Source organism: Notolabrus celidotus, chromosome 4 (genome assembly GCF_009762535.1).
Source record: "Notolabrus celidotus isolate fNotCel1 chromosome 4, fNotCel1.pri, whole genome shotgun sequence".
NCBI classification, from domain to species: Eukaryota; Metazoa; Chordata; class Actinopteri; order Labriformes; family Labridae; genus Notolabrus; species Notolabrus celidotus.
The window spans coordinates 6,854,565-6,878,796 of NC_048275.1; the positions used below are offsets into that span (position 1 = coordinate 6,854,565).

The 24,232-nt window shown below is 40.1% G+C and overlaps 1 protein-coding gene and 1 long non-coding RNA gene across 2 annotated transcripts in view; one reads left to right on the forward strand and one right to left on the reverse strand.

The window, feature by feature from the left end:
• Window positions 1-1,112: 1,112 nt before the first annotated feature.
• LOC117811938 overlaps window positions 1,113-24,232 on the reverse strand; it is a 103,544-nt gene continuing 80,424 nt past the window's right edge. Inside the window, exons 2-3 of the long non-coding RNA XR_004631088.1 lie at window positions 6,544-6,621; window positions 1,113-1,245 (exon numbers count right to left, since the gene is read on the reverse strand). This is a non-coding gene — a long non-coding RNA (uncharacterized LOC117811938). The remainder of the gene's footprint in view (window positions 1,246-6,543; window positions 6,622-24,232) is intronic.
• The window catches only part of LOC117811937 (neurexin-1a-like), a 404,484-nt gene continuing 399,503 nt past the window's right edge, over window positions 19,252-24,232 (forward strand). The window contains exon 1 of the mRNA XM_034682434.1: window positions 19,252-20,472. Coding sequence (XP_034538325.1) covers window positions 19,761-20,472 — 712 coding nt within the window. The 5' untranslated portion in view covers window positions 19,252-19,760. The remainder of the gene's footprint in view (window positions 20,473-24,232) is intronic.

Genomic DNA, 24,232 nt, shown 5'->3' on the forward strand with positions numbered 1-24,232 from the left:
TCGCCCTAAAACAAACTTTTATATGTTAATATTTGAGTCCCTCTGTTCTTTTATGATTCCTTCTGATTGTTTCTGTAGCTGTGTATTGTTTCTTACTTTGGTCAGATGCTGTTTTTAAAAATGCTTTATGAAAAAATTGATTGATTTACATGTAAGAAATAAAAAGAACAGTCATGCAGAGTTAAACTCCAGGAGATATATACCAGAATCAGTTTTGTTATTTGACAGAAAAACCACTTCTTGTTGTGCATTGAAATACATCGTGTTCGTGAATTTGTGCTCCTGTCTCCATTTAGCTATTTTGGTTGTGTTGAGCCTGCATTCAGTAAAAACCCTTTCCATGGCAATAACGCTGACAATCCCAAATGATAAGGCAAAGATGCTGCCATAAAATGCTGGGATTACTATTTGTGATCAGCAGGTGTGTCAACAGTCTCATTTTATCAGGCCATTTCACACCTGCTTGCACTCCAATGAATATTATCCCACATTATCATATGCTTTACAGATACTGGCCAATGATATCGCTGCACCTTTCCAGCACGCACTGATCTCTCGAACTTTGCCAAGTTTAGCTGTTGTGTAAGAATTGCAAATCAGTGGAGTCTGAAATAAATTAAGATTTAATCAGGTTCATAGAGATGCTCATCTTGTAAGGAGGGGTTTTGATAAGACTGCAAAGATCAGTGGAATATGAAAAGCATGTGATGAACAAAAGGAGGGAGTTTTGCACAACAGCTAAGCAGCACAATGCGTGATTTGTACATGTTAAAATGCAAATTCCACCTCGACATGATGTGTGCAATTAATCCTGTAATGGATGCGCCTAATGGAACAAGATATGAAAAACAAGGAATGATGCTGCATATTCTCTGAGGATTAATACTCATTTTCTAATGCGTCCAAGGTCAAGGTTTCCCTGAACGCCTCTGAGGATCCTTGTTCAAATCCATTATTCATCAGAAATGGACAAGAATTACTCAAACTCCCGACATACATTGTGGGTAAACAGTTGCTTGCATGCTTATTTACACATACTTATGGGTGCCCCCAGAGGCAACACCGAACAGAGAGCTCATGAATAGTGCAGAAAAGACAAGATGAAGACCTGGGAGAGAAGAATCAATCTTTTATTTTTCATAAATGCAGGAGTATTGTGCAGCCTGAGATGATCTCTGGCGATCCGTTAGCCCAATCTTTCAGTGAGAATTTCTGGCACTGTGGGGACATGCTGGACCCAGTGGTCTGGTAGAAGATTAAAAAAAACAGGGATGTAAGGATAACTCTGTGGACTGGATTCACCATGGGTAAAAAAAACAAGGTCAGGGGGAATGATGCAACCGAGACGAACCCCAGTGTAAAACAAGGATGTCTGATAAAAACACAGGGTTTAGTCATGCTCAGCAATGCACCATAAGAAATGCAAAAAAGCCATTAAGACATATCTCTAACTTGTCTTCTTACCTTTGGAGAGACAATCGACACCTTGACACCAGTGCATATAGAAAGCCTTCATGTCAGCTGTGCAATATGGCATCAGCACAGTGTGACATATGTTCACAGGAAATGTCACAGATAATGATACAAGATGTTCCCACACTAAGACACTGATTAACTACAGAAATGTTTGTATTTTTATATTCATGTATGTTTATGTAGCATCTTTCAAACGTTGTCTAAATAATTAGATGTCTTGTTGACATGAGATCTGCTCATTGCTTCAACTTATTATTCATATTTGTATCACTTTAGTCCTGAAATGATGGTCAGATATTGTGTCTAAGCTAATTAATGACTTGTGCCATAATGATTTAATGCTGTGAGGATTTTAATCTAGAAAATGGAGATAAAGTTGTATGTCAGATGTGTCTGCTTAAATGGGAAATGACCAACCAAATTATATGAAACCAGCACAGGTATGTTAACCTGCAAAGAGGACAAGGCTGGTGGTGCTAGCTCTGCCAACCTTAGCTACCCTCAGCAAACCAATGTGACAGAAATTGTGACAGTTTCCTGAGAGTTTTCTAACCTTTAGACAAGCTGGTTTGTCAGAAGTTAAATTCATGTTTGGAACATCCCTAGTTTGTAATCAGCTGTATGGTGAAATCCACTTTAATAGCCTACTCTGTTTCAATTTGAATTGCTTGACGTAAGATAATTGTTTCCAGATGGTTGGTCATTGGCTAACTGTGATTTTTACTTCTGTTAAGTGTTGGAAACTAATTTTGAATTAGTGTGATTCGTACACTGACCTCTCTTCATAACCTACAAGTGATTAACAACAATGTTGGTTATTTCTTTAAACGGTATTTAAATGGTTCCTTCCACAGGAAAAGGATTTCTTGAAAAAGAGGGCTGAGTCAATATTCAGCACTCACCCTGAATTGTCATTGTTTAGAAATCTGCTGATAAAGTTTGGCAGTTGGAAGTATAAGTAAGCTAACAGGAGGAGTTTTTGCTCTTTAGGTAATTTCCTTTTTTTTCTTTTGAGATATGTTTTTTGGGCATTTCCGCCTTTATCAGATAGGACATCTGAAGAGAGACAGGAAATGTGGGGAGTAGAGAGCGGGGGAGGAAATGCAGTGAATGGTCAAGGCCGGGAATCGATCCCACAACCTCTGTGACGAGGGCTATGGTCTCTGTGTTTGGGGCGCCCGCTTAGACCGCTAGGCCAACGGCGCCCCAGATAATTTTCTTTTAACATAATGTTTTGTCCTCATGACTGATAGTGGAACAGAATCAACGAACAGACGTATGTTTCTGTTGAAGTATTGTTTTGGATAGGGAAACTCTACAACCAGAGCTTTGCTAGCTAAAAGAGCTGAACAGGATTTAATATTTATGCCAGCGTGTGAATGCTTCACTGCTGAGGACTTAAGAGTTAAACTGTGTGCAAATTTACATTATTCAGACATTTATTGGAACATTGTGAAACTGGTACGTCTGCTCACCTTCTGTAAGGTAACTAACAGTAATAAATCAGAGTTTACAAAGTGTAGTGGTTGTTATGTTACAGCTAATAATTGGACGTAGCTCCAAATCAATATGTTGATTCTGCGTCCTGATAAAAGTTGTATTAAAAAGATCTGTATTAACTCATTTGCAACCACAACAAATGCTCGCTTTGACAAGAGCTGACAGCGGGTGATGGTGCTCATGGGAAGTGCAGTCATCAGTGTGGAAAAAGACAGCTGATTTTGTCTAAAGGGGTCACCAGAATCAAAACAGCATGAAAGCTTCTCATGCTGCCATAAATAAATGGTTTGAATTCACTGTCCTGTTAGGCTAAATCAAAAGTTTGCAGATTTATTCACCAAATTAATGTGCTAAACAAATGTCAGTAAGCGAAACACAACAGAGCAGCAGAAGTTAAATAGAGATGAATAGATTCTGAGATTGTGAGTTAGCAATTAGCTTGCAAGCTACAGCAGGTCAACAAGCTATTAGAACTAAGTACTTCACAAGTGTTGATTAATTTTGCTGCAGGCTACGACATCCCTCCAAAACTGAAAGATGGGCAGATGGGAAAGCAGGGAGTGAAGCCAATTGCCATATTTTCTTTTCGGACTGAGCACCAGTGGTAACCAAAGTCAGGAGTTTCAAAATGTTACATGCAGAGGCTTTAATCGAAAAAATACAAGCCCTCAACTGCAATGTATTAGCTTAGAATCAAGGACCTTTGTGAGGAATCAGTCATTATTGGTTGATCATCATATGTAATTATTAGAGCTGTCATTGTTGTCGATTCTATCATTCATCTGGTTCTGTACCTTGGAGACTAAAAGCCTTGATAATGAAAATGTAACATGAAAAGGAATCGTGCTAAACAGAAAATGCAAATACTGAAATTTACCCAGGGTCAGAAGTCAATGCATTCAATAATCCCTGGATCTGATGTCAATACAGATGGAACCAATTTGTTCCAGGCTGTTTGTTCAGGCTTTGAATCCTAGATTTTCATCAGTTCTTTGTCATGTTAACGCCCTTCTCATGCATCTTCAGTAGGGTCATTATGTAAGAGTCAATACAATCAGTACGCTCATTCAAGCTGGACATGTGACCAGCTCTTTGAGGGCCACACGCCTACGTTTCATTAATTCCTCTGAATGAAATTTAGAGCTGCCATGTCCGTTTGCCAGTCTCGTAATCTAATAACTGTAATGATTCAGATTTCTAAATTCAATAAGCTTTAATCGAGAGCGTACGGATGCTTTCAATAGGGAGAGAGAAATGGTCCCAGCTGGTGAGGGGTGACACTGTTCTGAATAGAATTTTCTCTGTACTTCGGAGGGATTAGGATTCATAAAGGGTGGACACATTAAAGGAAAAGACAGTATGCCCTCACTATAATGGGATGAGTTTTATGTTAGCCCACAGTGGGCCATTCAGTCTGTTACAAACACTCTCTTCACAATTTTTAATGGTTCAATTGGGAAAAGAGTTATGACATTTCTCCAATGCATGAGCCACAATCATATCTAAGTGTTTTTAATGGAGTGAAAATCCACAGACTTGTTTATTTGGGTCTTAAATGTGCAGTCCACATTATCAGCAGAAGTCTCACAGCAACAATCTCTTCTGATGAGCTATAAGAATAACTAAAACACCTAAATCTAAAGGTACAGAACCGTGTTGACCCTATTTCTTTGGATGACACCATGTTTCATGAATGGATTGGATTGGTCAACAGATGCATATGTGACAATATTTAATGATGCTCACCCCTCTCGTTGGTGAAACAGCATTGGCCTCTGAGAAACAGAAGCTCCTGTGATGCATGATAAGTATGATCCTCCATTTGTCAAGTTTTTGCCTATAAAACTGTCTGTCCATACAAAGTCTTTCGTGCACGACAACAACTGCTCTCTTCTTCTTCCTACTCCTGCACCTTGTGCATTTTTGGCTACATAAACATGCATTGCATTAAGTGTGTCCATCCTGTGCTACTGTAGAAACATGGCAGTGCAAGATGGTGGCCTCCTTGGAAGGGGACCTGCTCTTTATGCAGATATAAAAGGCTCAGTTTAATGTAACGAATACACACATATTTTATATTCAGGTGATTAAACAGGATTTTAAACTCTACAACTGCTAAGGAATATTTTATTCCATTTCTATCAAGTCTGTTCTTCTAAATGTGGCTTAGTTCTACACACAGGGTCATCCCTATGTTCCCACAGCCCAAAGGTCCCACAGCCCTCCATTCCTTAATTTCTAAGAATGTTTTTCACTTAAAATTAGGCCCTATGTTCCCACAGCCCTGTTTCCACATTTCTAGGACATTTTCAAAATTAGGACTGCTTGCTAATATTGATTTTGTTTCTTTTGCAAAACTGTTTTTTTTTTTTTTTTTCTTGCATGTTTGTATAACTCTTTCTTCTTTTCTACTTGTGTGCTTTTTTTTGTTGTTGTATTTTTACTTTTACATGTTCGAAATAAAGTCATCAAATCAAATCAAAATCAAAATCCAACTATGGTTTGCGTCCAGTTGCTGCGCTTCATTCCACTGATCTAACCAGAAGATAGTCAATGCTAGGCCTCTGTGCTTCTAGTTTAGTTTGGTTATCTAAAAGGACAATGTGGACTTACATTAAATGTTTGCTATAAACAAAGAGATGGGCACACCAGATTTAGCTAAAAGCTACATTCCATCTGTAGTGCATTGCTACTGGATAATAGACTGGGTGTAATTGGCTACCAAATTGGGAGAAAGGGGGATAACGTCTGATAGAAATTTATGAAAAAGGAAATGTGGGAACATAGGGCCTAATTTTGAAAAAAAATCTTAGGGACAGGAGACAGACCAAAAAGTAATAATATAAAGAGGGAAGGAAGAAAAGATGAATGTAATGATTGAAAGAAGTATCAGCTGACAACAAGAAGTTCTTTGGTCAGTCTAAGAAGCTGATGTCAGAGTTAAAACACTTTTTAAACAATTCCAAAACTTTATTTATAACAGTCATAAAGTAAAGACTGACATCCATTAGTATGTTTTACGATCACAGCCTGAGCTAACAGTGTTTCTGATCTGTTTAAATATGTCATATTCAAGACACTGTGACAGTGAGCAGGCATGCACACTGAAGTTGATGAATAACATTCAGTTAGCATTGATTTTATTATGTCCTCATATATCACAAGTCCGCCCACTGACCAGAGGTTTGAACTACCGGGCTACTTGAGCACACCCCAGTGTGGGTGTGCAGGGCCACCAAACTTCCTCTCATTATTTCATTGTGTTAATAGTTACCAAACAACTTGCAAAATCCTTCCTAAAATTGTTTTCCCAAGTGTTCTTCTCTCTTGTGTTTTGCCACTCTACTCTGCCCTGAACTGATCGCTACACTGCTCAACAATGCCACCACAATTTCTGCTTGTACTGCAACATTTATTCAGTATCTGTAACCTTCAACGTGCAAACATGCAGAAATATGGACAAAATGAAAGCAGAGTACAGGTAGAGCACTCAGTCCATGTCTGTATGCACATGCAAAGAGTGTAAATGAGCCTTGACTGAATTCAGGGCTCATAGCCATCACTTACTGTGAATGAGCCAGCCAGTCCTGCAGGAAGCCACTGGAGTAATTCCATCTGTGTCAGCTCATGTAGTTATGTTGAACCCTATCAAAACACAGGAGAAGAGTTTCTTTTGAGGGAGACTGAGATGCACCAAACACCAATCTAACACAACAAACATACATAAAAGGTTCCTGGCTGGATGACATGGTGCACCCAACAAATAAAGTACCAAACATAATCTATCTTTGCCAGTTTTATGATTGTCATAGTTATAAGTCACTTTGCAGAATCCGGAGCAAGCACACAGTTGCCTCAGGTTTCTGATCAGCCTTACAACATGCAGTTATTCCCTGTTTGTCTAAGTCACTTCTGCTCTGTACCTTCAGTAAGATCTGAAACCACACCCTTCTTCCCCAACCGACACTCACTGATCAAAACCAAAATCAGGTCAGAGAAATTTGAGAAAATGCTGACATGACTTCACTGTTTGAAAATTTTCTCAAGTCAGATGCACAACAAATGAAGCCTTTACACACAGATAGTGCATGAACTGTTAATGTCAAATATAAGGCTACCAATTGTTGAAATTATGACCAACATCATATTTACTAAGCTTAATTCTCTGCATCATGGTGGTCTGTGATTAGTCCTTACACAAGAGGAAGCTGATGCTCCTCATGCAGAAATTCGAGAGCTGCCATGATTAAGTGTACAGTTTTTTTTTAATTAGTCTGGGAGAGGCCAAATTAGCTTGGGAGATGTTCCTGTGGTTGCAGGAACACCCACTGCCCAGTCTCATAAACAGTTCAATAATATCAATAATATCAAGGTCCATTTATTTCAGCTTTTCCTCTAACACTCATGCACTCTCCTCAAATAAAGGTTAACCCTGCTAAAAGCAAAATTTAATAAAGTAAATCTTCTCCACAGACTCCTGTGTTTGCTCATTCACAGAGTAGAGAGCACAGGCTCCACAATCAGACAGGAAATATTAAATTAGTAATTCCCAGGTACACTTTCAAAATAAAGTAAAGAAAAGTTAAATCAGTTGTATTTTCAGACTTCAGGTTTCCTACAAAATTAGCACATGTTAGACTTCTCCAAAAGCCACCTTTTGTTCTGGGTGTAGTTTTAATTTATTACATGTGGTGTTCATTCTTTTTATTTGTCTGTTTGTTTTTCTTATTTTTACCTTTCATATTTATTATTTTTATATTTATTATCATATATATTATATATATATGTATATTTTAATATAAACCTACTTATTTTTCATACTTGCATTATTCTGATTTCTTTTTTCCTTCTTTAGTTTTTTTTTTCCAATCTGAAATTATTATAATAATAATTAAAATTATAGTTTTTTTCTTCTAATTAACAGATTTCTTCACCTGTCTTCTTATTTTTGATTTATTGTATTTGAAAAACACCACTTGCCTTAATTGTTAAAATTGATCCTCTGTATATAATGTGAAAAAAATCAAATAAACAGATCTTTGAAAAAAGAAAAAGCCACAGTTGGATACATTTCTTGCACCAAAACTCATACAGAAACCTGAAGAATAAAAAAAAATAAAGAAACAATGGCTTGGGTTTTTCACCACAATGGTCCGATACAACGTCCGCATCACTGCTGACGCCGCACCAATCTGCCTGTGGATCTCACGCTCCATTTTACCCCCACTCGCGAACAAGACCCCGAGATACTTAAACTCCCCCACTTGGAGCAAAGTCTCACTCCCCACCGAGAGAGAGCAATCCACCGTTTTCCGGCAGAGAACCATGGCCTCAGACTTGGAGGTGCTAACTCTCATCCCGGCCGCTTCGCACTCAGCTGCAAACCGCCCCAATGCCCGCTGGAGGTCCCTGCTGGAGGAAGCCAACAGAACCACATCGTCTGCAAAAAGCAGAGATGAGATTCCAAGCTCCCCGAACTGGAGACCCTCCTCCCCCCGGCTGCGCCTTGAGATCCTATCCATAAAGCTGAGCCGGAAGGTAAAGCTTTCGATTTACCAGTCGGTCTACGTTCCAACCCTCACCTATGGTCATGAGCTGTGGGTCATGACCGAAAGGATAAGATCGCGGATACAAGCGGCTGAAATGAGTTTCCTGCGAAGGGTGTCTGGGCTCGGCCTTAGAGATAGGGTCAGGAGCTCGGACATCCGGAGGGAGCTCGGAGTAGAGCCACTGCTCCTCCGCGTCGAAAGGAGTCAGCTGAGGTGGTTCGGGCATCTGATAAGGATGCCTCCCGGATGCCTCCCTTTAGAGGTGTTCCGGGCACGTCCAACTGGGAGAAGGCCCCGGGGTAGACCCAGAACGCGGTGGAGGGATTATATCTCCCACCTGGTCTGGGAACGCCTTGGGATTCCCCAGGAGGGGCTGGAAAGTGTCGCCGGGGAGAGGGATGTCTGGGTCAATTTGCTTGGACTGCTACCCCCGCGACCCGACCCCGGATAAGCGGAAGAAAATGGATGGATGAATGGATGGCTTGGGTTCTTAAAAAAGTACTTATTATAAAATCCTGAATATAATTTGCACCTAAATAAAGTGCCGTCTGTTTTGTCTGCTTCGGGGGACAAAGGTTGTTCCTGCATGAAGACTTCCATCTCATTCAGCAAAGTGCACTTTGTATTCATCTGTGTAGCTCTTTCCAGCTCCATCTGTGATCGGCACCCTGCCAGCTACCAGTACAGTAGTTGAGTTCAGTCTACAGAGCGCTGATAGTAGTGAGGGACAGACGGACTTACTGCCTGCGACCAATTTGCAGAGCCTTTTGCTCTCTTCATACTAATTGAAGGCAGACCACAACAATAACATTGACAGTGTTATTCTGATGAGTTTGGCTGCTCAGCAAGCTGCTCTATAACTCTATTACAGGGGGAGGATATTTCATCTGATGGAAATTCAACAGCATGAAAATAAACACACACAGTGTTATTTTCTCTGTCTCCCTCCTGTTGTATCACATTAAGAGTTAACCCTGACTTAAGCTGATGACCATGAGTTTGAGCACACAGTCCCCTTGGAGTGACAGACCAGTCACTGGACAGTTTTCATGACCTGTCATCCTCATAATCACCTCATTAGTTCGTTCCAGTAACTAAGGTGAGGTAACACTGTGCGTCATCGGATTTTAACGTATTTTAATTGGTCACCAGCATCAGTCAGGACAGCAATTGGACTGAATCTGTCATAAATAATGGTGGATGGTCAGAAAGGTAGAATTTGTAGACGTCAACATCTGCAGAACATGAATTTGATTAAGAGCATCAGTGTGTTTGGAGCATTCAGAAGAGGAACAGGAGCAGGATAAATGTGGAAGAGGAGCCACAAAAGGTTAAAGAAAATCATCTTTAGATGGATAAATGTTAAATATACCTTTGACACATGGTGGCTACAGTTCATTAATATAATGCACACACACATCCTTGTGTCTCTGATTCACATGTCCAAAAAGGTCCGAAGCACATAGTTTCAAATCGGTGTATTTTTAGCAACTGAGTCATCTTACTCTAAATAATTTAGGAAAGATGAACATTGAGATCAGAGATTAGAGGCCTCAACTCTTAAAAAAAGGTTCTGTTACATCAGCACCATCTGCCCCACTGGTGAAATATCTGAAAATGTCTGACAGACCTCTCAGACAATGAAAATGTGAGACGTGCATGACATTCTGGATATTCTTAACGCTGTGGGCTATGTTGGTGTCTGAGATCACGGTCAAGAAGCAGCAAAGATGGAGGAGCAGAAGAAAGAGAATGTCAGCTGATATTTACTGTGATTTATGTTCATTATTAAGCAGAGACATTTCCAGAAGGGGGGGCTGATTGGTGGTCTGGGCCCCAATGGAAGGCTAATTAGCTGCTTCAGGGGTCAACCTAAAATGTGTCACTATGATTGGCTATTTACCCTGTCAGAGGCGGGACTTAGAATCAACTTTTTGCTCACAGATTTATTTTGACTTGTAATGATTAAATAATATCATAATAATATTCTCCTTCCCTGCAGATGAAACCCTGATCCATGCTTTCATCACCTCCAGACTGGACTACTGTAACAGCATCCTATACGGTTCATCATCCAAAGTCCTCAATAAACTTCAGTACATCCAGAACTCAGCTGCCCGTCTACTCACCTGTCCTCCAAAACCTCCACTGGCTCCCTGTCCCCCCAATGCATTCACTTCAAACTGCTCCACCTTGCCCCCTCCTATCTCACTGACCTGCTTCACCCTCACAACCCCTCCCGTGGTCTTCGCTCCTCCAAGGTAAACCTCCTTTCCCCACCCTGTAGGACCAAGCACCGAACCTGGGGCGACAGGGCTTACTCCATTGCTGCCCCCGTTCTCTGGAACTCCCTCCCCAAACACATCCGCAACTCCACTGACTTACAAACATTCAAATCCCAAGTCCAAACACACCTCTTCAGAACTCTATTAACTGTTAATGTTTTTGTAGTCACTGTGTTTTTTATTCTGTCTTTTAATGTGTTATTTGTGAGTTTTTTGAAAAGCCATATATAAATAAAATTATTTCTTCTCCTTCTCCTTCTCCTTCTCCTCCTTCTTCTTCTTCTTCTTCTTCTTCTTCTTCTTCTTCTTCTTCTTCTTCTTCTTCTTCTTCTTCTTCTTCTTCTTCTTCTTCTTCTTCTTCTTCTTCTTCTTCTTCTTCTTCTTCTTCTTCTTCTTCTTCTTCTTCTTCTTCTTCTTCTTCTTCTTCTTCTCCTCATCCTCATCCTCATCCTCATCCTCATCCTCATCCTCCGTCTTCTTCTTCTTCTTCTTCTTTTCTTCCTCATCTCCTCCTCCTCCTCCCCTCCTCCTCCCCTTCTGTCTTTCTTCTTCTCCTCCTTCTTCTTCTTTTTTTCTTCTTTTCTTCTTTATACACCTACATCCACCCCCCCCCCCCCCCCCCCCCCCCCCCCCCCCCCCCCTACTTCCGCCCCCCCCCCCCCCCCCCCATCTCCCCCAACCCCCACCCCTCCTCCTCCTCCTCCTCCTCCTCCTCCTCCTCCTCCCCCCCCCCCCCCTCCTCCTCCTCCTCCTCCTCCTCCTTCTTCTTATTCTTATTATTAATTACTCTACAGATTTTTTGAAGGTGAGTTCGCAGGCATTTGCTCTCAGTTTTTACCTCTTAGTGTGACTTTGGAGGAACATCTTTTGAGTTCATAATTAATAAAGTCTAGAGGATTTATATGATGTCATGTTGTATATTTTATGTCACTCCTGCTGGAGGCGGTGCCCCAGTTGGGCCACTCCAGTCAATAAAGTCTTGACACACCTGTTATAGACTTTTCATACCTGAACTTCTGTTTTTAAATGACTGAGTCAAGAAAGAAGAATATACAGAATGTAAATGTCAGACTGTTTTTAAGCTTTTGACTCAGATTACTTTGCAAAAAAAGAGAGATTGTTAATGTCAGAACAAAAAAGCTGCCTTATCTTATCCCAGTGTGAACCCAGAGAGCTTAGACCTCTATTAATCTTGAATGCACTATCTCCCTGCTCTCCTCAATCTGTCATCACGGTGACACAAGCAACACTGTAACCTCAGATGTTTCTTTACACCTCGACTTCTGCACGTCGAACCCTTCCAAAAGACAAAGCCCTGTTTGTCAGCAGATATGACTAATAGTTTGATCCTTATAAAGTGAATGGAATACTGAGTCAAACTTTATTTCAAAGGGACTTTTTGAAAACGTCGGAGGGGAACTTTATGGAGCTCCTGAAAGGAAATGGTAATCATTAATAACACTGAGGACTTGGGCAGGGTTACTTGGATATGATTATAAAGAGTGGAAGTCCAAGTGTTGGTTAAAATGATATAGCATAGTCCAACATGCCTCTGTGCATCAACATCCACACCTACTCCATCTCAATTGAGCACTGTGTGTTATCCTGACAGTCACATGTCACAGGAGAAAGAGCACCCAAAAAGGAGAAGGAAATTATTTTCTGGAAAATATAGATTTTTATTTTCAGAGATGAAATCTACCTCTCAGTAATTTGATCTTTTCACTGCTCTTGCTTTTTTTGGTCACATGAAAAACATACAAGGCAGCTTTCCACAGCTGAATCGAAAGACTGATTGCAGCACAATTGCAGCAGACATGGGTCCACAGATTCCGGTGCAGGGCCTGCCTGGTGTGAATAAAAGATGCATCAGGCATGAATGGTTGTGGAAGGAAGAAACTCAACCGTATTTGTAATTTGCAGGAGAAATTTCATGAAATTGCTTGATATTTTTCGACTAGTCTGCAACAGAATTGTCCGTTTTATTTCACATATACTCTCCAAAAAGCAGTGATCAGAGTGTCATCATGAAACATAAGCAGGCATGATAATGCACAGTCCTCATATTTATAAATTAGGCATCATTTGATTTATTTTGTTCTCCTCATGTTGAGTATTCGACCTTAAAGTATCCGAACAGAGCTAAGAGGATGTTTTCTCTTGCCTTTGTGTTTCCTGCCACTGAGAGGCTATTCCACTCCTCAAGTACCTTCCTCAAGGATGTCTCATTGGTGTACACTGAACTAGTGCTCACTTAACTCATTCACATGCTCTTAAATGCTGGCCTAAGGGATTACTATAACAAGATTCCCGTCAGCAGCATGCGTCCTCAGTGTCTATACGTTTTAGATGAATCATGTACTTCTGATTGTGGAATAAAACGCATTCATTCCGTTTCAGAATAAGACTCTGAGGATCATTCGGCAGGAGGACCTAAGGTGTGATACGAGGGAGGAGGAGTGGTTAAAGGGACAGTTTGGTTTTACTGAGGTGGTGTTGTACAAGGTTTAAGTACCTAATGTAAGTTTATCATCCGGGGAATCCTGATCAGATCGCCCTCTTTGTTGAGAAAGCGGCAGGCGAACCAGAACTGAAGCTCTACCACCTAATTCAGCTCATTTCAAGAAGCTCTGACCCAAACACTCTTGTCTCTGTAAAGGTACACTCTATCAAGGAATCATTCAGTGCTTCACCTTGCAGGAGGCTCATTCATTTGTGTCCTCGGATGCAAATTTGTGTTCCTCCTCCTGCAGCTCACTGATCAGCTGTTTGAATCAATGAGGTAGAGTCGACTTTACTTCTGCCCACTACACTGAAATATTGTGATTTTTGATATGTGAGCATCTCAGTTTGAGATAATTTCAAGTAACAAATGCTGAAAGTTATGCAGCTGACAGTGATGGCTGTGGAGTTTGTTATTTCAGCTCAGTCTTCACTTTCAGAAGCTAACACAGTGTATTTTGATGAGGTAAACATATCTGGGTTGGTTGGTTATGCAATAAAAAATAACAGTGAAGGCTAAAACTTATCTTGAAGGCATACTTCCATCCATTTACTAATCTAACTTCTGAAAATTGAAGAAAGTGGGTGAAACAGCGGTCTTCAATGAAGCAGGGAGCTCTGGATAATGAGTGATGCAGATTGCAGGCGTGAGTGATCCGCTGGTATCCTCTGATTCAGAAAGGTCATGAAGTAATAGTGTTGTGACAGCAGCTCTATGCGTTTATGGGCTCACAGTTTACACACCTGCACAACCAGGTAACTTGGGATCTCTCATGCTATCCTGCAAGCACCAACGTTTCCACACTCTCTCCTCCTATCCGTTGCCTCACTCTCCCTCTGTAAACACCAGTTCATAAAGGTGTCTTCGTGTTACCACACACCATCATCACATTCAGAATCACTCTTTAGTTTGGTTGTATTTTTGTCTCTTTTGTCAAAGTTGATCAGTGCACTGCAGGCAGAAGAACACTTAAGTGCTTGGAATAATCCAAAAACGAATGAGCTTTCTGAGAGCAGAGCAAAATATTAAAAAGTGGACACATGCACTGACATCAGCGTTTGGGTCAGAGGTTCTTATAATTAGCTGACCCAGTCTGCAGCAGTTTATAGCCTATAGCTTCTGTTATGGTTCTCTGGCTGACCTGACCAGAATCCTCTGTGAGTAATACACTTGCTATTGAAAAGTACCTCATGCAACCCACTTCCCTTTAACAACTATAATGTATATAACAAGAAGGAAAGATGGAGCTATAGGGGAAATGTACTGAATGAAGGTAATTACATAGGTTTTATTTGACTCAGTATAAGCTCCACAGGGTGGCCGGAAATGTCTCATGGAAACAGGAACACTTTTAATGTGGGAGTGTTAACTTATTTACCCATTTGGGGGAAAAGTACAAGAATTCATGCAGAAGTTAAAGGTGCAACAGCACCATATAATCAAGACTGTCGACTTGAAGATGAGGCAAATTAGCCTAATATTTCAGAAAATGACTCTGCAGTGATGAAGGTAGAGGTCGTCACTGCTGATACTAAGATTGTGGAAAAGTAGATATTTTCCAGAAATGAAGAAATGGGTGGAAAATAATATCATATGAACAAATGTTAGTCAAAATCAATACAGACAGTGAGAACAGTAATAATAATAATAACTTTATTTATATAGCGCTTTTCAAAACAAATTACAAAGCACTACAAACAATTTTAAAAAGCAGTAGGCAGTAATTAAGAACATATCATTGTCCAGCAGTAGTGATAAAACGCAATAAACCATCAAATCAATAAAAAGTCTAAAATAGTGAGTTTTTAAAAGTGACTTAGAAGACAACAGTGTGTTAGCTTCCCTGATATTCCCAGCAGGTCATTCCACAGCTCAGGGGCCCGGACAGAAAATGCTCGATCACCTTTTGTTTTTCTGTTTGAGAGTGGAATAGTTAGTAAAGACCTACCAGAGGATCTGAGGTTACATGATGCAATGTAGTCTGGAGCTGACCCCCTACGAGCTTCAAAAGCCAACACCATCATTTTAAAATAAATTCTAAAACGGACTTGGAGCCAGTGAAGTGACTTTAAAATAGGTGTGATGTGTTCTCTCCTGCTGGACCTGGTTATGAGTCATTGGGCGTTTTCTTGCTCATAGCATTGAGGGGGACACAGAAAGGATGTGACTAAATTGCTGGAGCTGATAAATGTGTGTTTTGGTTGTTCCTCATGTGTAAATTTAGCTCAGGCTTCTGGGCATACTGTAACTCAAAGGAATAAGTACGGTCTGTTTGAATATTTTAAAGTAATAGAAGATACAGTTTTTTTTAAAAATGCAAAAAAATCAAGCAAACATTCTCCCACACAATATGAAATAATTTGAAAAGTATTTCAGAATTTCACGTTAGATTTATTTTTCTAATGCAGAAAGCTTGTTCAAGTCTCTTTTGAGCAGCCTTCACAAGATGTAAGAACCTTCCTCTTTCGAAGTGCATTTCCCTAGTTTGTATCTGCCCTCCCCTGCTGCTTCTGTTTTATTTAACTACACTGTTTTTAATAAGTGCAATCTATTGTCTGTTTTCAATTTTTGCTTGTTTCAGTGACATGAAGCACTTTGAGATTGGTTTCCGAATGTAAAGTGCTTAACAAATAAAATGTATTATTATCACTATTGTTACTATTAGAATACATGTAAATATACAATGCAACATGTAAATATACAATGCAACATGTAAATATACAATGCAACAATTCTCCAAGCAGAATTCCATATTTCTATTTATTTTATTATTTAACTACCATTTTTTAAATGTAAAAACTACCTCTGCAACTCACCACTGCACTTTTATCATATTATTTTAGCCTGTACATATTAGTCATGCCTATTTGTTGTTCTTTTGTATTTATAGCTGATGTTATTGTTATTATATTTATTTTATTTTATTTGTATGTCTTATTCTTATGCCTTGTACAAAGAGAGCACAGCTTACCTAAGTCAAATTCCTTGTGTGTTCAAGCATACCTGGCCAATAAAGCTGATTCTGATTCTGATTCTGATGTAGACTTTGTAGTATGTGCAATATTTTCTACATCAATTATGCAATATTAGACAGCCTGTTGTGAACTTCCTCACTCAGAGATGCTGGACAAGATTCTGCAAATCAATCAATCAATCAATCAATCAATCAGACTTTATTATAAAGCACTTTTCATACAATGAGATTGTCACACAAAGTGCTGTACAAGAAAAACAACTTAAAATAGAATAAATTAAGAAAAAGATCCCAGCCCCAAACCCAGCCCCACAATCCTAAGGTTAACAACACATTATGCAACAATAGTAATACAAACAATAAAAATAAAATAAATAAATAAAAAATCTAAATAATTTGCTGAGCAAACTGAGGAAACTCTCTCATGATATCTTAATGAGGAAACACTGGAGGTAAAAAATAAGATGTTAAAACTCAAAACAGGAAATTAAAATCACCAAAGTAAAATACATTTCTAAGATAATAAAAGATTAAAATATTAAACCATTAAAAGAAAATAAGATGTGAGACTTAAAATAAATAAATAAGTAAATAAAGTAGAATAAAAGTGACTACATTTGAAATAGATAATAAATAAATAAATAAAACTATTAAGAATAAAAATACATTTTCAAATATGACAGAACAAATAAAACACCACAAGAAGAAGTGTTAAATCCAACAGCTGTATCCCATAATATAATCTGAAGTGTGATCTCCTTGTTTGACTGTGTTCATATTTTATGTCTATGTTCCGCTGATGGGTTGCAGTAATTCATCAGAATCGATTTGTAAGATAATACACACAGTAAGAAAAAAGACAGACGCTATACCCCACGTGCTCAAAGTGTACCAATGTACCCAAACCCCCCCTCTGACTCCCTCCCTGCCTTTAGTGTCTTTAGTGGGATCAATGAATCAATCCCAGCAGTTTTACAAGCCTTATCTCCAAAGTTGCCTGTGCCATAAATGTCCGTGGATGAATGCTCGTGGAGGCAGAGGCGCTGTCCAAGGTACTGCATTCAGCCCCTCCCCGGTAGACATCACTGGGAGACACGTGATACGCTCTCTGTCTGTGGCTCCTGACAGTCGCTGGATAAGCTCAACAGGGAGACCAGATTGCACCTTCTCCTCTTCCTCCTCCTCAAAGATAACCGGGATTTTTGGGCTCCGCGCGCTTCCAAAAACGACTCCATCCTGCGTTTTGATTTTCCTCTTTAAGTTGTTGTTTTTGTATTAGGAGGAAACTTGTGGGACGGGATATTAAAGGTAATTTTCTCTCCATCACTCAGAAAGGTTGATAGTGGAGTTAGAGTGAAAGTGGACGCATCTCTCCTCTATTTTTCCCTCTCTCTCTCTCTCCTCCTTCTCTCTCTCTCATCTCTTCCTCTCGCTGATGCTGTGATTCACTTGAAAGCAGATCTTGGTGTGAAGGTTTCGCCAGAGTGGATTTGAGGTACAGGGTTTTTTAAAGAAATTCGACTGTCGTGGTTTTATTTGGAGCTCAGATGCGAGAAATTGCATTTTTCTTCCAACTATTTAAGGTCCCGTGCGAGTAAGTCCAAGTTGACGCGTAAAGGTAATAAAAAGGCATCCTGATGTGATGGTAAGGGTTGTTAGAGTTGTTTGTGACTGAGAAACACTGCAGATACTGGCATGGAATAAGACAGTAATTATAGTGCGCTCTTTGCAGCTGTCGTCCAGGGGAGGATGTTAAGGTATGGGGCATGTTATTGTGGAGAGGATATCCCGTTATGGCACAGGGAGACGGTGCATTTCGCTGAGGGATTTTCTATGTATTATTTAAAGCGTTCTGATGATATGAGTGCCCTCTCGGATTTATCTCATATGCTGTTTCTGGAGAGAGGATGTTCCGCTCTGTTTAAAGTCCGATCCATATTTCCCCCCCTCTTTGGAAATGCAAACTAATTGCGGAGATTTCAAAACCAGGTCTGTGTGATTCTGTGTTTTATTCTGAGGAGTTGTGCAGGAAGAGCACAATCCGCTTTATTGTCGGAGTGGTGGGGGGAAAAAAAGAATAGTGACGAGGCAGATATTGTGGAGAGAGCATATTTTGAGGTTCTGACTGAGAACCAGCAGGATGCCCAGCTGGTTCGTCTTACACAAACCAACCATTGTGAATCAAATGACGCACTTTTTCTCAGGGTAGGTCTTCCAGGGAGGGCAGGCCAGTGCAAATAAAAGCCTGTAGTGTACATGGGAATGCTGATGATGATGATGATGATGATGATGATGGTCTTTCACGGTTGCAGAAGTTGTAACGAGGTCAAGGGAAAGTATTATTGCTTGAAAAAAAAAAGGAGACTTGTAAATCAGCTGTTTCCATTTTCTGACTCTGGTGTGCAGATCACCAGCAGGGATTGTTTATAGACGTGAGAACATCTGATTAATGATGCAGGCTGCTTAGATCACACATAATAATTAACTTGATGTTCTCTTGCATGATTGCATGCCCGCCTCTAATGCACTGCATGTTTAAAGACTGTTCCTAACACAGACAGTCACTCAGATGTTTTCATGCGAGGATTCATGGCTGTCCAGTGCTGCTCTGTGCTTCCTGGAAAGCCCTGATGGTATTAATGTAATGATACAGCCTGTGTTTATTGTGACAAAGGCCTTTCTGGATATAAGTGCCTGATTGGCCGTGCTTCTGCCTTAATCTCAGCATTAACTCTGACTTTTGATTAAAGCTTTGGCCAAAGTGGATTTGGAAATGGATCCTGTGGAAATGCTGATACTGTATTAAATTTGCTTTTCTTTTGCAGAGGGCTTTGGGACTGAGGACTGCCTTCACAGACAGACAGACAGACTGCTTCCTTTGCTGAGCTTATCAGCCAGCGTGACTCCATATGGCTTTTTTTTCTTTCATTGCTACAGAGGATGCAGGGTGAAAGCCCTGAGCAAGGCTTCCAGTTACCCGCCAAATAATGTTGGCATGAACATGAAGATTAAAGCTGCCATTTCAACTCAAGTAAAACCGTGCACACTCTAACTGGCACCAGAAGGGACTGCTCCATAATTACATAAATTAGACTGAGTGTGCCCAATGGATATTTGAATCCCTGTCACTTTGCTCTTAATAGCCATGGCAGAGAGGACCTTTAAACAGTTCAAACTATTTTGGCACCAACAGTGAGAGGTTTGGCCTGTGGCCTGGACAGTGTCAGGTAATGGTATTTGCTCCAGGAAATAATCGTTGGCCAAGCCTTTTGCTATGCAAATATATCATCACATTGAATCTTTCCTCTGACAATGCATCAGCTCACACTTACAAACCAATGTAGACAGTCAGTTATATGCCAGTCTACTCTCTCGCTGTCAAACATATATATTTTCTGCTTTAGCAAAGGCTCCTTCAAATAAATTCAGCCCCATAAGTCCCTCTCCACCATCACAGACCTTCTAACTGCACGATGGTTTTACAGAAGCCACAGGGTGCCCATATCATATGGGTTGGGCTGCTCATTTGCTGCTCTCTAGAAATAAGCACTTGTCTAGAATTTACAGGTGCTGAGGGGCAGTGGGCTAGGTTTCCAGTGTGGAATGCATGTTGTGAAAGTGAAATGAGCTTTATCATGAAAACGAAGAGCTCCCACGGGCTGCTAGTTTACTTCGACGATGAGGGATTCTGTGACTTTCTAGAGCTTCTCATACTGAACGGCAAACTCAGCCTCCGTTTCTCGATCTTCTGCGCCGAGCCTGCGACCGTGGTGTCAGACACAGCGGTCAACGACAGCCAGTGGCATGCAGTCACGATAAGGAGAAACTTTAAGAACACAACCCTGACGGTGGACGGTGAGACAAAATGGGTGGAGGTGAAGTCAAAAAGACGGGATATGACTGTTTTTAGTCATTTGTTTGTTGGTGGAATACCACCGGAGTTACGATCTGTGGCGTTACGACTGACATCGGCCGTGGTCAAGGATCAGCTGCCTTTCACTGGATGGATAACAGACATAAAGGTCAACAACACGGAGTCTGAGATGATCAACGGCGACGGGGTCTTACAGGACCTCTGCGGTACAGCCAACATGTGCTTAAACGGAGGAGTCTGCAGTTTAATTAACGAAGAACCGACATGTGACTGCTCTAAGACGGGCTTCCAAGGAAAGGACTGCAGTGAAGGTAAGACATCTGGACTCGGTTGGTACGACATGTCTTTCATAGCCTTTCCAGTCACATGCAAAATGGGCTGAATGAATTACATTAAAACTGTAATTACCATCAGTGAATTAATGCATTCCCTTCCTCTATTCAGCCAAAGCCTCCTGTTTGTCTTAGTCTTACGATGTGTGTAATTGATCTGCAGTTATTTGTTTGTTATGAACGATCCCCTGCAAGGCCTCATTAGCAAAACATGCAGGTGTTCTTCATCCCCAAAGGTGTCTTCCGTCCTTATCAGGCAGGTCCATGGAGATTGGTTGACCTATGAAGCATCATCTCCAATGGCTTACCTCAAATGCAAAGCAGGAGTAAACATTAGGAGTCAGATGGAGAAAACATGAATGATGTCACTGGACTGAGATGTATAAAAAGCACCCGACAGATTTGTACAGATGGCATCAGAATCAGACCAAATATTAACACGGAGCGTTTACTGTCAGGGGAGAGCAGAAATAGATTGGCATTCATTTCCCTGAATTATCGTCCATCACTCACATATCATTCTCTTTTAAAAAAAAAACAACAAAAGGATGTAGCATGGCTGCTCAACATCTCCCCTCAGAACTGTGCTCTGTATTCATTTAATAATTCTGACTGATAAAAAAAAAATCAGCAGGAGGATAAAGGCGCTAGCAACCCAGCTAATCAATACACAAAGAGAACACGGGGTTCTTTGAGGCAGCAAGAATAGTGTCGCTCTGACTTTTTTCCCTCTCATCCCTGGCGTTGTTTGTAATGAAAGTGTATCAGTATTCAGGGTATTCGGTGCAGAGCTTCCCACAGATTGGCAGGTTGCTGCTGTGTCGGGGAGGAGCAGGTTTGTTGGTCAGGCCGAGTGTCGGTGGGGGAGGGGTGTGAGTGTGAGTGTGAATGTGTGTGTGTTATCTTCAAATCTATTTTTAAAGCTTTATTCAAACACCGCTGGACTTACAGGCTCATCTAAACAGAAATTTGGGCCATATCTAATTTACATTTGCTCATGTATCTTTACTCAAGCAGATGAATCTTTTATTAACAATACGCTCATTAGGCTAGCGTTGGATAACTTACTGCAGCAGCACGAGGTATTCCCATCTGATTGTCATTAGCCATTGAAGCAAATAGAAAATAGTACTAATTAATAAGCCCTGTACATACTGTGCAGGCTGTGTTTTGTTTTGTGCTGTGCAGAATTTTTTTTTAATGGTGTTAGTACAACAGGGAGGGAGTCGAGGGTCTCCACCAACCCCATGCACTGACAGAGTGAATAAATGTTGCTGTAGTTCACAAACAGGCTCTTGGTGTCGAGCAGCATTAAATATTTGTTTGCTCAGACTATTGCATATCAGCTCGAAACACTAGAGTGGATTTTATTCCACTGCATCAAAGTATCCTGAATGCATCTACATCAAGAATGAACTGGGGTAGTAAATTTACTCTGACATGCAAAACAAAAAAATGTTATTATTGTTCTCTTCTCCTTCAGTCTGTTCCAGGCAGACTCTGTTTTAACTGAAATTACTGCTCTTATTTATTGCACCCAGTTGCTGTGGTCCCCTTTTGGATAATACTGTAAATTATCTACAGTGAAAATAAAACCTGTTGAGCACACTTTGGCTATTATTCTTTTGACACCAGTGTATTACAATGCACAAGAGCCTACTTGGCGTCTTCTCTGTGCTGGAAGGTGGAGGGAAGATGGTGCTTGTGCAAATGAGGAAATTGTCTCAGCCTTATAGAAGAACTTACAATGCAAACATGAAATTGGTGCTTGCAAACTTCATGGCAGCCATCTTTTTTTGTGTGATGTGCAAATGTAAGGCTCATTAGGCCCCGTCCCAGGAAAGTTCTGATACTCTAAGCTCAGCAAATAAAGCCATAAAATGCTGAGAATTGAAAAAACTAGAATGCAACAGGAACACTTTGTTGAGGATTTTAATTAACTTGTTCTTATTGTTTTTGACCAAAGCTGTCTTATTTCTGAGGAAATTACATCCTGGAAAAAAAGAACATTTTTTTCATTTTTAATCATTTAAAACATGACTCAGTGTTTTACCTCCATAATGACTTATTAAAAACTCATTTCCAAAGTTCAGCTTAATATGTATTTGTCTGTGATTAGATTGGCTGTAGTCCTCTGAGGCTTTAAAGTAATTAAGGAAGAGGGAAATGAGCTACATATATAATATAACTTTACTCAGGGTCCCACCTGTTTACATTGACAACAGAAAGATAGTTTATGACACACTGAAAAAATCCTTAACATGTTATGAAAAGTGAAAACAACATCATTTTAAAGGGGTTTTAAATAAATGGGGGTGGTAGTAGCTGAGTCTGTAGGGACTTGGTTTGTGAAGTAGAGGTCAAGCTCAAGTCCTGCTACAGAGATAGAGGTCCTGACACTGCCAATGCACCCTTGAGCAAGGCACCAACCCTCGTGCAAACCCTCTCACTCTGCAGCTCATCACTGGTGCATTTTCACAGGACCCTGTCTCTGCATTTGAGTGTGTGTGTGTGTGTGTGTGTGTGTGTGTGTGGTGCATTTAAACAGAGTGAAAATGTAATTTGCCCTCAGGGATTAAAAGAGAAAAAAGAATTAAAAGAACAAATCCCTGAATCATTTCAGAGTTTAAACATTTTAATTCATTCAGCTTCTTTAAAGTTAATTTTCCTGTAAGGTGATACATTTTAAGTAAAAAAAGAAGCTTTTTAAAAACCTGCATAGGCTTTTCCCATGCATGTGTGGTCCTGTCATTTTTCAGCAATCTGAGGGAATGATCGTTTTCACACCAGGGTGGCTCGTGATGTTAATGGTTTCATGGCCATGAAGGACCTAATTGGTTATGTTATTGCCATGATAACATGAATGATGTAAAAGCTATCGTCCTTGTGCTGCATGAAGATTGAGCACTTATTGTTTAAAGGGGTTCATGTAATGAACAGAGCGTGGCTATGGCGACAAGATCCATTAAAGTCGTGAAAAGGAATGCTTCATGATCCTTAAAAATATGCTCTTATGTCTTCCTCTGTGGTCTGTGTGAGCTGCGCACACGTCTGTAGAGGAGCTGATTCTATAAGAACAATCAGACTTTCAGTTTCTTGTGTTTACTCTCTGTTATTTGCACATTTCTCAAACTGAGCTGGAAGATTTGAAATTATATTCCTGAATTTTATAGTCCTACACCTACTTAGTCCTAGTCCTATGTAAATATGAATGAGGGTTAATATTTTCTAGATTACATTTAGCAAATGTTAAGACATTGACAGTGATGATAATGTCAAGACTACAACAATTAAGAGGCAGTTTGACACACATCAGCTGTATTTGCATGTAGCATTAATAGCATCTTTATTACAAACGTGAAGCCCAAACTGCATCAGACTAGGGATGGGCAATGATTTCCAAATATAAGTTAGTTATATTGTTACTTTGAATGTTTTCTCATTTTAAAAGTAACATTTTTTTTATCATTTTCACTGGTGCCTGGTTGTAATACAGTGTTCCCACCAGATGGTGGCTATAGAGCGTCTCAAAGCTGTTTGCTAACCGCATTAAGTAACAGAAGAAACATAAGAAGAAGAAAACATTAGCGACAGTTACAGCGATTTTCTCTGTTTCTGAATCTCACACCACAACACATGTATTTCCAGAGACTGAGCATGGCTGTAAAATGTAAAGAAGAAACATACTTTATTAATCCCCATGAGGGAAATCCAATTTTTTCCACTAGTGTTATTTTGT